Source organism: Ovis canadensis, chromosome Y (assembly GCF_042477335.2).
Source record: "Ovis canadensis isolate MfBH-ARS-UI-01 breed Bighorn chromosome Y, ARS-UI_OviCan_v2, whole genome shotgun sequence".
NCBI classification, from domain to species: Eukaryota; Metazoa; Chordata; class Mammalia; order Artiodactyla; family Bovidae; genus Ovis; species Ovis canadensis.
The window spans coordinates 7,944,976-7,957,515 of NC_091271.1; the positions used below are offsets into that span (position 1 = coordinate 7,944,976).

Consider the following 12,540-nt stretch of genomic DNA (forward strand, 5'->3'; position numbering starts at 1 on the left):
TTTAATATTTCAATCCAGTGTAAAGAGAGTAAAGAAAATCTGCAATAAAATAAAAGCCTGCTGCATAATCCCTCCTGCTCATATCCTCTTGACCAAAAAAAATCAACACTAGCATGACTTTAAGACCAAAATCCAAGCAGATTCATAAAAGGACTGGTTACTGGCATGGTCAGCCATCCTTCTGTTTCAATTTTACTTATGGCAGGCATGAAAAAATCTAATTAGATGAAACTTCCACTAAACATTTTTTAAAAATTAAACTTTCAAACTTTTCCTGTAGTAACATTTACCCAAGACTTGCCTAGCTTAGAATTAAGAGGAACTGTTATATTTACTTGCATTAACCTTCAAGAGTGCTTTGAAAATATATGGATGTATTCATTCATACATGCAATCTTATCATGACCGGAATGTCTTATTTATAGACTATAAATGCCTATCCAGATAGAATGAGCAAGTACAAATTTAAATTAGTAAAGTTTGCCACATCCGAGGTAATTCGGCTGTAAGATATTTTTCTCCCCAATCTCCAAACACTAAGTCCAATCCAAGTTATGCTCAAGTTTTCTTACTTTGTAATACTTATGAATTAACAATTCTTATTAAAGAAGTTATCACACCTATGTGCCAAGGTGTGATCTTAGCCCAAATTTAGTGAATTTATTCCACGAACACAATTGAAAACTTGAGCATTACTGAGCCAACAGGACATCAAAATAATAAGCTGTCTATAAACTTAAAGTCATAGTACATTAACAAACAAATGGTCCTCAATCACAAAATTATAAATGCAGTTTGGGGTGGAAACAAGCAGAAGAGGAGTTAATCCAAACTACAGCAATTAAGTTTTCAAACCAATGGAGTTGTTGATTGTTCTTTTTCCTTCTTTTGGCTTTAAGCTCCCCTGAATTTTCAGAATCACTGTGGGTAATGCACTAAAAGATCTTTATACAAAAAACATTCTGGCAAAGTTACATGTGGTTTCCATTGTAGCTTTTTTTTAAGTGACTTGGCTGCAAAGCAGATTCAGTTGCCCCACCAGTCAACCCCCTGAGAGCTGTAATTTCCTCCATATCCTTCACTACTGTAGAAGCCTCCATAGCCACCTATCAAGAAATGTTAAAAAAAAAAAAAAGTTAGGTCAGCCATATTTTCTTTTTCTGGCTTTTCTAGTATAAAGCCTAATATATATAAGCCTAATAAAAAAGCCTAGTAAGCCTATAATAAGAAACATTATATTAGGTTGTGTTCTTCACAAAATTTCTCAAATTTATGCTTTGAAAAAGGGGGGAAGCCCGCGCAAAAATATAAAAGGGGGAAAATTATACTACTACCTCCACCAAATCCTCTGCTGCTGCCATGACCACCTCCACCACTGCGGCTGCTGCTTGCACGACCACTACTATAGGTGGAGCTTCCAGAACTGCTACTTTGTCGATAATCACGGGCACCAAAGCCTCCACTGAATCTATATTACAAGGAAAAAGTTATGAGGGTTTTTTAAGAACATAATTGAAATAAAACAACAATTTCCATGCATAAACTTCCCAATCCTCAACTTCAACTCATTTTCATGTGGCTTCTTCCTCCACGTTATCCTTTAACATTTACTTACATTATCCTTTCACATTAACATTTAATCCACATTATCCTTTCTGAAAATGTCACTTGTACAGTAATAGCAGTGTTTTTAGTTAACCCTGGACAAAATTCCTTTTCCAAATGATATTAATAACAAAGGTTTAAACAATCTGCACCTCTTAGAACGGCCACGACTGCTACTCTTATAGTGGTGTTCATAAGCCATGTTTTCCAACCAAGACGGCACTTCTTGTTTGGCTTCAACAAGAAGATCCAACAAATCTTTTGCGATATTTATATTTCTTTCATTGAAAAATGAGGTGGCAAGTCCTACAAGAATTCAAAAACAGTAAATGAGGTCTAGAACATTAATCAGAAAACAAAAACATAAACAATATGCCATATTAAACTGTCTGACATCCGATGTCAACTTTCCCTTGAAAATAGGTTTTAGGATTTAAAATTCTGTGTCAAACCATCACTTAAAGCCACTTTACCAAGGTTTCCTACACGTCCTGTACGGCCAATCCGATGTACATATTCCTCAATATCACTTGGCAAATCAAAATTGATGACATGTTTCACATTTGAAATGTCTAGTCCTCTTGCTGCCACCTAAAACAGTAATTTTTGTTGAAATAAGGCAATATTCAAAGATGTGTAATTGAAAAATGAAAAACAAAAAAAAGAGCAGAAAATATACGCACAGCAGTAGCCACTAGAATTGGGCTTTTTCCTGAGCGGAACTGATGAAGAGCTTCCTCTCTATCTCTCTGTGATCGGTCTCCATGGATACTTGTACAAGCATATCCTTCATGGTATAAGAAATCCTCCAAAGAATCAGCCCCTTTTTTGGTCTCCACAAAAACTAAAGTCAGCGAATCCGTCCCTGAAAAATTATTGATAAAAGGGTTTTTTTTACTAATAGTAACTGCATCATTGTTTGATCTAAATATTAGTTTCTTACTTCTCTTTGCACTCAGAAAGAATGCACATGGAGTTAATGAAAAAAGCAGCTGTATTACTTCATGGTCAGAAGGGTGAAGTGAACACAGGGTACAGGCTTAAAGTATTTTAATAGACTCTTTATTCCTAGCAATGTAATTACTCAAAATTTTACCTGTTGCATTTAACAGATCAAGCAGAAATGACCGTTTGTCTGCCTCTTCCACCCAAACTACTTTTTGTGTGATGTTCTCAGAGGTAGAGCCAACTCTACCTACGGCCAAGAAGATATATTCATCCAAGAAGTCACGAGCAAGCATCTGAAGGAGGGAAGAAAGTCTACTTTTTTTTCCTACTTTTAACTAACATTAACTGAAGGTAACATCTATACAAATGTTCTTTTTTTTTTTTTTTAAAAGGAACTACCTGAATTTCCTTAGGAAAAGTAGCACTGAACATCATGGTATGGCGAACACCCTTTGGTGGCATAGTGTCTTGTTCAACTATACGACGAATTTGAGGTTCAAATCCCATATCCAGCATCCTATCAGCTTCATCCAACACCAAGTATCTGTTATTAAAAAGATAGTTTAGAATTTGATGAGAAACTTAATTACTATTGTGTCTATACTGAATTATGCTAATATATTCATCATAATATTTGAGTTTCAAATTTCACTATGTAAACCACATACAGATCACACAGCCAAAGTAGCTGTTATTTGTTAAAATGAACCAAGCAAATTAGCTATACTTTACAAAATACTACAAAACTGATGACTACTAATACACAAAGTAATTACACCTCATATATAAAAATCAACTTACTTGCAGAAATCTAACCCAATCTTTCCTCTTTCCATCATATCCACCAGCCGTCCTGGAGTAGCAACTAACAAGTGACATCCACGTTCTAACTCTCGAATCTGTTGACCAATATCAGCACCACCGTATACCACACAAGGAAGAACTCGAGACCGGTATGAAAACTACAAGCAATAATTTATTAGACGGTCATAAAAATTACACTAGAATCTATTAAAAAGTCAATTATCAGCAAATTGCATACTTACTTTCCTGGCTTCCTCATAGATCTGTACAGCCAGCTCTCTTGTTGGGGCTAAAACCAAGGAGATTGGATACTGTTTACGGCGTCCATGCCTTCCATTTTCCTAAGAATTAAGTACAATTTATAAATTAAGCTCAAAGATTAAAATCTTTTCCTATTCATTTCTAAAGTTTGTGACAATAAAATTCCCTCTATAATTTAAGAACTACCTTTGAAAATGAACTTTTATTGAGTTAACAGACTAAAGAAAGAAAAGTATATTTACTTGAAAGAAAAGTTCCAACAGATGATTACAAAAATTGTTCTAAACAAAAGCTTTTTGTTTTATAAGTGAATCTACCTTCACAGCTTTCAAAGCCTCGCCTGGACCATCTGTATAAATCTGACTCAAGATGGGCAAAAGAAATGCTGCAGTTTTCCCAGACCCTGTCAAAAAAATAATGGCTTATTAAGTTTGAATAATTAAAAAAAATATTCTAAATGCCCATTTAGTGAGAAAAATTTTTTCTTACTCAATGCCTAATTATGTGACCAATGTATTTATACAACTAAGTGAATTATGCTGGATGATTTGTGACCCATTTTTAACAGATCAACATATACTTCTTTGCAATAATATATAGAAGAACACAACCATTTTTTCTTTTAAACTGGCAACAACTTCTACTTCAAAATTTTTTTGTTATTCCTTAACTGGTAGAATGTTAGCAAACTTTCTGAAGATAAGATGCTACTAGCAAAGGACGTTGTAGATCATTCTCTTACTCTGCAAAATAAAAGCCATGGGTACTAACTGCTGCAAGAAAGCATTATTTTAAAAAACAAGTGTTGGTCTTGTCCCAAAGGCCAGTTACATATAAAAGAAGTGATCTACTACTTTAAAAAAAAGTATAAAAATGACAAATGATTTAAATTTATAATATTTACATACACATACCCATACAAAAAGTTCACTACATAACCAAAGTTAAGATTTGCGCTTTTTTACCTATGCCAAATTCTAATACAGGACAAAACAGTACTACAGCCCTCTCAGTCCCCAACTCACAAAACACTAAAGGATGTCAAGCACCTATTCCTTTCTCAAGATCACAGGCTCTCCCCTGACTATACATTTCCTATCCCAATTATATTGCTAACTTTCCCTCCAGTGACTCCATAATTTTCCCCTGCTGTATACTCAGTGGAAAGTCAGCATTATCAACTAGCTGACAATACTGCTATAGCCTTCTCTTGCCCTGATAAAAACACTAGTTTTATCAAAGTATTGAAAGACTTAAGAGATATGCTCAGCTAATATTTACCTAACTATAAAATCAACTTAAATATAAGACACAGACCTCTCTATATAATGTACTGTTTTTACAAAGCTAGTTCAGGTAATCTTCATTAATGAACTTACCTGTTTGGGCACAAGCCATCAGGTCTCTTTTTTCTTTAATAATGGGAATGGCATGTTTTTGCACTGGAGTAGGACGTGTATAACGAGTAAGCTCAATGTTTCCCATAATAATTTCTCCCATTGCAACATCACTGAACTGTTAATAAAATTTAACCAGATCGATCAAATAAAGATACAAACTAGGTAGAAATGCCTTAATGTTCTGCTGCAATTTGTTTTGTATTAATATTAGAATGGAAATAACTAGCTAAATGTCTGTCTGTGATTAAATGTACAGCTGCTTTGGGTTTTAGGTGAAAGTACCCAGTTATTTGTAAGAAAATAGACTTCTGAAAGTCTAATCTACAACAAAGTAGTTCTGAGCTTTTCTGTATATTTGACATGTTTCCTATTTTAGCATCCCTCAAAATGGTGACCATTTTGAGTCACCAGTCTCTCCTTTCTCATAACCCAATGAAATTTTCAGCAGTAATTGTAAACAACAGTTAAAAAGTCAAATAAAATACTTACACTTTCAATGTGTGGAGGACAGTTATTGCCGGTTACCTCTACTGGTATATCATCATATTTCTCAAAGTTAATCCCAGTGTTTCCTCCAGAAAAGAGCTCCCTGAAATGAAATGATTGTTATACGTACGACACTAGATGGCAAGTTTCCTATCAACATAAATATCAAAAACTTACTGCTCCAAGCGTTCACTTGGTGGAAGTGGTTTTGACCAATCATCATCATCTGACTTGTCACACCAACGACTGTGTCCACTACGCTCATATCTGCCAAAGCCAGTTCTGTCACCACGACTGCCAATACCTTCACAGTCATTCCGCCCACGATCATCAAACCTAAACAGCACAAGCAAACACATTACAGGGTATGTTATTTAGCCCATATCATATTATCACCGCTCCAAAAACATAGCTATATATTAGTAATTTAATTATTCGTCACAAGTAACCTTCAAGTGAGTGAAAGCGAAAGTGAAGTCGCTCAGTTGTGTCCACTCTTTGCGACCCAATGGACTGCAACCTACCAGGCTCCTCCCTCCGTGGGATTCTCCAGGCAAAAGTATTGGAGTGGTTTGCCATTTCCTTCTCCAAGTAACCTTCAAAGATGCCAGTAACTCAATACTGGGTGACTCATTTGTGAAATAAGAGCTAATTTAGCTGTGGTTACCTAATTTATACATATTTAATTGAAAAACAAAGGCATAACATGAATGTCAAGAAACATTTGGACATATATACATCAAGCAGCATACTCTTACTAATTTTAATTCCTGTTAAACAGACTAAAACCTTTCAGTAAAGACCTTTTAGAGTTAAAAATGAATAACCAATTATTTTGCTTAAAATCTAATCTATAGGGTGACCTCCCTGGTGGTTCAGAGATTAATATTCTATGTTTCCATTGCAGGGGACATGTGTTTGATCCCTGATAAGATCTCAATATGCAGCATGGCAAAGCACAGAGGGGAGGGAAACCTACTAATCTATAATGGAAAAATAGTCTGCTAATGAAAAACAACATAATTAAATGTCATGGCAAGTACAAAGAATGAAAAAACATCAAATTAAGAGTTGATTCCTGAAATGCTATGTTATACACACTTACAAGATGACAATAATTTACCTTCCCCTTGATCCACTTCCTCGATCACTGAAGTAACTGGGTCTTCCTCTTGAATCTCGAGATCCAAAACTGCTGTAGGCATCCTTTTCTTTACTACAGCTCCACCCTGAACTGTCTTTACCATAAAATCCTTCCAAAAAAGGTAAGTTAGAAAAGGTGACTTTTACAAGTTTCCTGTCTTTTAAAAGACAGAGTTTTTCTTTGTCTTATCCTTGTGATTTACACCAAAGGGCAATGAAATTACTATCAAAACACTGGAAAAGAAAATCAAGGTTGAGAAATGTTTTCACTAGCAAACAGAATTTTCCTATCTTAAATCCTCTTTTCCATTAAAAAATTACAATAAGCAAAAAAAAAACCTCACAGAATAACAACAATCACTGAATGAATACCACCTTCTGAGAAGATAATAGCTGTGAAAGTATGTTAGTGAAAGTTTGGGCTCAAAGCTGGTTAATAGGAATAAGAAATCCACATGATATAAAATTACATGAATGTTTCTGAAGTTAAGAAGTACTTATTTTTGAAAACAGAAAGCACAGAAGAAAAATGTGTACACATTCCCAAAGTGACCTCATTCTTGCAGCTTTAATTTTCAAAGCAGAAAAAGTTGAATAACCACGTACCTTTAGATGCTTCCCTATTTCTTAAGTGAGGAGGTATATAGCGCCCTTCTATAAGAGAAAATGTAAAATTAAAAACTGATCAGATCCCCTAGATATACCTGGTCCTAGGGATTTTCCTGTTGATCAAGTAAGATTCTGTGTTCCCACTGTAGATTGTACATAGGTTAGCTTCCTGGTCAGGAAACCAAGATCTCACATGCCTTGTGGCATCCCAAATCAAACAAAAAACAAAACAAAAAAACAACTCATCCTAGAAAACAGTTAAAACAGCTATTCTTGGAATTTAATTAAGGAAAAACCTCCTAAAACTAAACATATTTTACCAGCTACTTGCTAAGTCACTTCAGTCGTGTCCAACTCTGTGCGACCCAATAGACTGCAGCCCACCAGGCTCCTCTGTCCCTGGGATTCTCAAGGCAAGAACACTGGAGTGGGTTGCCATTTCCTTCTCCAATGCATGAGAGTGAAAAGGGAAAGTGATGTTGCTCAGTCTTAGCGACCCCATGGATTGTAGCCCGCCAGGCTCCTCCATCCATGGGATTTTCCAGGCAACAGTACTGGAGTGGGGTGCCATTGCCTTCTCCCTAACAGCTACTAGTACATAATTATTTTGAAAAACACTGGTCTTTCAGAAAATTGTCCCATGAAATGTAAGCTTTAACAAATATAACCATTACTATATACAATAAAACAGGCTACTAGGAAAGATGGTATATATGCCCTAAGTCTGTTAACCAATTTCAACTCAGCTGTTTCTATTTTGGCAAAACAAACATTAAACAATTTAAACAATGAGATGGAAAGAAAAGATGATTTTAAGGAGGAACTGATAGGAAACCCAAATTAAAACTAAACCTCTAACTTTAATTGAGATTAAGTACTTCAAAACTGGTGATATAATTAAATCTTCTTAAAATTCACATAGTGACAAACAACACATCAACTAATCAGACTTGAAGAGGCTTTTCAGAGTGCACCAACTGCTCTCTTGGAAATCAAGGTACAAGCTGAGATATGCTGTCACAAACTTTCTGTCGCTATCCACTTATTCCTGTCCCTATCCACTTAGCAATGACATTAACTTAACTTAACCAGTAACAAATAAAAACATAGCAGAAACACTACCCCTTTCCCAAGATTTAACTTTTCAAATAAACTTTTAATAACATGGTTAATATTTCAAGCTCTAATTACCACCTGCTGCTGCTAAGTCACTTCAGTCATGTCTGACTCTCTGACTGCAGAGATGGCAGCCCACCAGGTTCCACTGTCACTGGAATTCTTGAGGCAAGAGCACTGGAGTGGGTTGCCATTTCCTTCCCCAATGCATGAAAGTGAAAAGTGAAAGTGAAGTCACTCAGTCTTGTCCAACTCTTCAGGACCCCACAGACTGCAGGCGAGAGTACTGGAGTGGGTTGCCATTACCTTCTCCGAATTACCACCGAAGAATTAGCAAAGCCAGGTTCCATCAGAAAGGCTCAGTTTCTTCATGGGAAATGAGCAACAGCCATAACACACAATTGTACAGGTTCCCATTATTAGGTTTAACATAGTTCAAGTTCAGGTCAATTCAAAAGAGAGATCAACATATCCTCACCTGCATGTCTGATAAGGATTCATACTAGGTATAAGAGGTTTTCTAAAAGTGTGTATATTAACTTTCTTTGGAATGATTAGGAGTTTACACTGGAAAAGAACCAATTAGTCTATTATCCAAACATGCCAAATTACTTTATAAACTTTTATGGTCACAGAATGGTTTTTAAATTTAAAATTAGTAAGTATAATGAGATATTAACAGATACTAAACAAAAATTTTACTTACTGCTAGCTGTACTTCCTCCTCCACTCTGATTATTATCAGAGTTCAGGTTTAGATCAGCCAACTAGGAGAACAGAGATATTAATAGTTCACATGCTGAAAAAAGGAAAAATCAAGCACAGACAGCATTATTAAAGACAAATTAGAAGTCCTAAATTCCAGTCATACACAGTATCATTCAAGCTCTTATTTTTAACACTGTGTAGAAGTCTACAAATTATGCCAAAGACAAAAAGTAGGACTTGCATGCCAAGAATACACAAGTACAGATAGTTCAAATACATTCATCCAAAACATGTTTTCCCAAGTAATTCTGCACAGTAAAATCTCCTCAGTCACTAAAAGTTATAGTCTCAAAGTCACTTGTTTTCTGGGCAAGCTGAAGATTCCTTAACTTCTTTACTCCCTAAATACTGTATCACTTAAAAAACAATTAAAGAAAAACTTATATTGGAGTATGGTGTATAAGTTTCCAATTCAAAGAAATTTGTAATCAGCAACAGCACCTTAAAAAATGTTTTATTAAATTTTATATTGCAGCAGTGTGCAACTTTTTAGTTCAAATAAATTCATAAATAGCAGCAGCACCCCCTGGTGCGCAATGTGACATTTATTGCAGTATTTATTATCTGCCATTTATAATAAATGCAAAGAGACTGGCTAAATAACATTAAAAGTTTATACGAGAGGCACCTTTAATTTCACTTCATTCAGTGCAGTTCAGTCACTCAGTTGTGTATGACTCTTTGCAACCCCATGAATTGCAGCCCACCAGGCCTCCCTGTCCATCACCATTTCCTGGAGTTCACTCAGACTCACGTCCATCGAGTCTGTGATGCCATCCAGCCATTTCATCCTCTGTCACCCCCTTCTCCTCCTGCCCCCAATCCCTCCCAGCATCAGAGTCTTTTCCAGTGAGTCAACTTTTCTCATGAGGTGGCCAAAGTACTGGAGTTTCAGCTTTAGCATCAGTCCTGCCAAAGAACACCCAGAGCTGATCTCATTTAGAATGGACTGGCTGGATCTCATTACCTGTCCCTTTATACTGATGGATTTCAATACTGTAGAAAAGTTTCACTTTACTGAGTTTCATAAAAACTAACCAAGAAGTAGAAATAATGGAAAATCATACATGTCAGATAAAATTTAAAAAGCACAAACGATCAAGGAGCAATACTGACACCTATCTGCTACAGGAAATGGGCTATATAATGTTTATACATACACACTTTAAAAGTTTAAGAATAATATTACACAAATAACACGAATCATCAACAAAGACATTACTTCTCCACACCGAATCTCGTTACTACTAAATTATAATAACCCAAGGGATGTTTATGAACAGTTAAACGGTTCATCTTAAAAGTTTAAGTTAAATGTAAAAGTTTCCCATGTACACAGGAAACGCTACAAATGTTCGTGTATCAGATTTTCAACCTCTGCAATCTCTTTAACCCATTAAATTACAGCTCAGCATACTGCATGAGTGGATACAATCGTACCATTAGAGAGAAAATACTGTCAAAGAAGCACCAATCAAATCCCACCAATTATATACTACTTAGAAATAAAATTGGGGAGCAAGCAGTGTCACGAGTCTCTGTTTAACGACTTACAAGACAGATATCTTGTGAAAGGTTTATGTCCTATCCATCACTAAACGAGCAAAACAAAAGTTCAGATAAGCTGCACACTTAAGAGTTAAAAACCCTGGAGCTTTTCTGCAGGCAACAACGCGAGGATGAAATAGATTTCTCGGAAATGCAAAACAAGTCTGTAAAATCACTCTTCTTAGATACCTATTCTCTTCCGAATTCCGAACACCTCAAAGGAAAGCAACAGACTGAGAACACGTCTTGACTGACACATTTGAATGTTTTCCACGTTAGCAACAGGAAAGCAATAATACGTAGTTTTCCTGCTAATCACCTCTTTTCTAGTTATTTTCTCACAGATGAAACTCAAAGACAAACGCTTAACCTTAGGATACGTTCAACACAGTACGACGACTCAAAAGTTAACACCCTCTGGTTAACGGCCATTCAGTAACTTTTTAAGTAAAGGGAATACCGTAAATCTCTAACCTCCCACCAGCTTCCCGATCCACCAGTGTACGTAAGCAAGCGGCGACCGTTTCCTCCTCCCCTTCCCACTATTCCCCTTCCGCGTCCTCTGCGTCACAAAGCTTTCCATTCCGGAAACAGGACCTCATCACCTGGGGTACTCAGTCAAAGTACAGCGGAAAGAAATCCGGGAGGGAATTAAGAACAAAACTGCCGTTTTATTTTCTAAAAATAAAATCGTCCCCCAGGGTCCCACAACCACAAACCATGCAGGCGTAAGGCTTCAGTGAGCGAAGCGCAGCGCTGTAAAACAACAAAGGCCGTCGCCATTGCTCCGGAATAAGGCCCAGTGCCCAACCCCCTTCCCACTTAGTTCCGTACGCCTGTATACCAACGACACCTCTGTGCCTGAAATTAGTGCCGTACAGCCAAAACCAAGAATCTCAACAGAATAAAAGTGGGCCACTACCGCGTACCTCCGTCATCACTTATCAGTCGGTACTAGCACAAACACGCCGCTCCCAGATCGCGGAAACACAAAATCCGCCATTGTGTGTGGCCATGATACACTACGTAAACGAAGTCAGAACGCTACCAACTAGTTTCTTTCTCCACGCCACCTCACCCGCCCCCTACCAATGCCTTAGGTCGGTTTTTCCCATGGTTTGCTCACTGTCCAACCACAGCCAGATAAAGGAACCAGCAAAGGGAAGAGGAAGGTGGCAAGTCAACACTGCTCCACAAGTCAAACTAATCCTGAGAAAAATGCCCACAGAGAAAGGCCGAGATAAGAACATTTTGACTCACCTGCTGATCCACCTCCTGCACGTTTTTCACCGCCTCATGACTCATGCCTGAAGAAAAGCGCGAACTCTCAGTCTCAAACGGCTTGTCTGGCGTATCCGTATTTGAAACGACTCCCGCGGGAACCGGCTCACAGCTTGGCCTGCCGGAAATAAACTCTCTTGAACGGCTTTACGCCAATACGTAACCGTGCGTCTGCCTCTCCGATTGGAGGAACCCCACCCCCACCACCGCCCCCGCCCCCGCCCCCATTCCTTTAAATCTACCGTTATTTCTTTCTGGCCAAGTCGCGTTAGCCAGATCATAATCTCGCGGGATCTTTTAGTCAAACGCTCTCAAAACTCGCGAGAGCTCTTTTCCGCCCCGCCTTCCGGGGTGTTGGAATTTTGCCGAAGTAGCAGTCTCCCTTTTTCAGCCACTTGGGGGTGGATGTTAACATAACACGAGTACACCTCAATCCTGCTTACCCTCGCCCCGCCCTCGTAGTTTCCCAGCTCCTTCTAAAGTTCTGCGATGCCCTTCTCTTTTAGTTCCACGAATCTGAATTTCTGTAAAATGTCTGTTTCAAATACCCTCGCCCACCTTTAGGAAGCTT

General features: G+C 37.5%; 1 protein-coding gene across 2 annotated transcripts; it reads right to left on the reverse strand.

Moving 5' to 3' along the window:
- Positions 1-968: 968 nt before the first annotated feature.
- On the reverse strand, positions 969-12,095 carry LOC138431433 (ATP-dependent RNA helicase DDX3X). Of its 2 annotated transcripts, none has more exons than XM_069573589.2 (17): positions 11,949-12,095; positions 9,079-9,139; positions 7,254-7,301; positions 6,628-6,757; positions 5,682-5,840; positions 5,508-5,607; positions 4,998-5,133; positions 3,936-4,021; positions 3,600-3,698; positions 3,355-3,515; positions 2,953-3,097; positions 2,702-2,846; positions 2,289-2,470; positions 2,079-2,196; positions 1,758-1,911; positions 1,332-1,468; positions 969-1,106 (listed from the first exon to the last, which is right to left on the reverse strand). In XM_069573589.2, exons 1-17 carry the CDS (start codon positions 11,991-11,993, stop codon positions 1,027-1,029), a joined length of 1,986 nt encoding a protein of 661 aa, XP_069429690.1. In that variant the 5' UTR covers positions 11,994-12,095; the 3' UTR covers positions 969-1,026. The 2 variants fall into 2 exon arrangements, with proteins under 2 accessions (XP_069429690.1, XP_069429691.1); XM_069573590.2 differs by having other exon boundaries at positions 1,335-1,468; positions 11,949-12,083.
- Between the last annotated feature and the right edge of the window lie 445 nt (positions 12,096-12,540).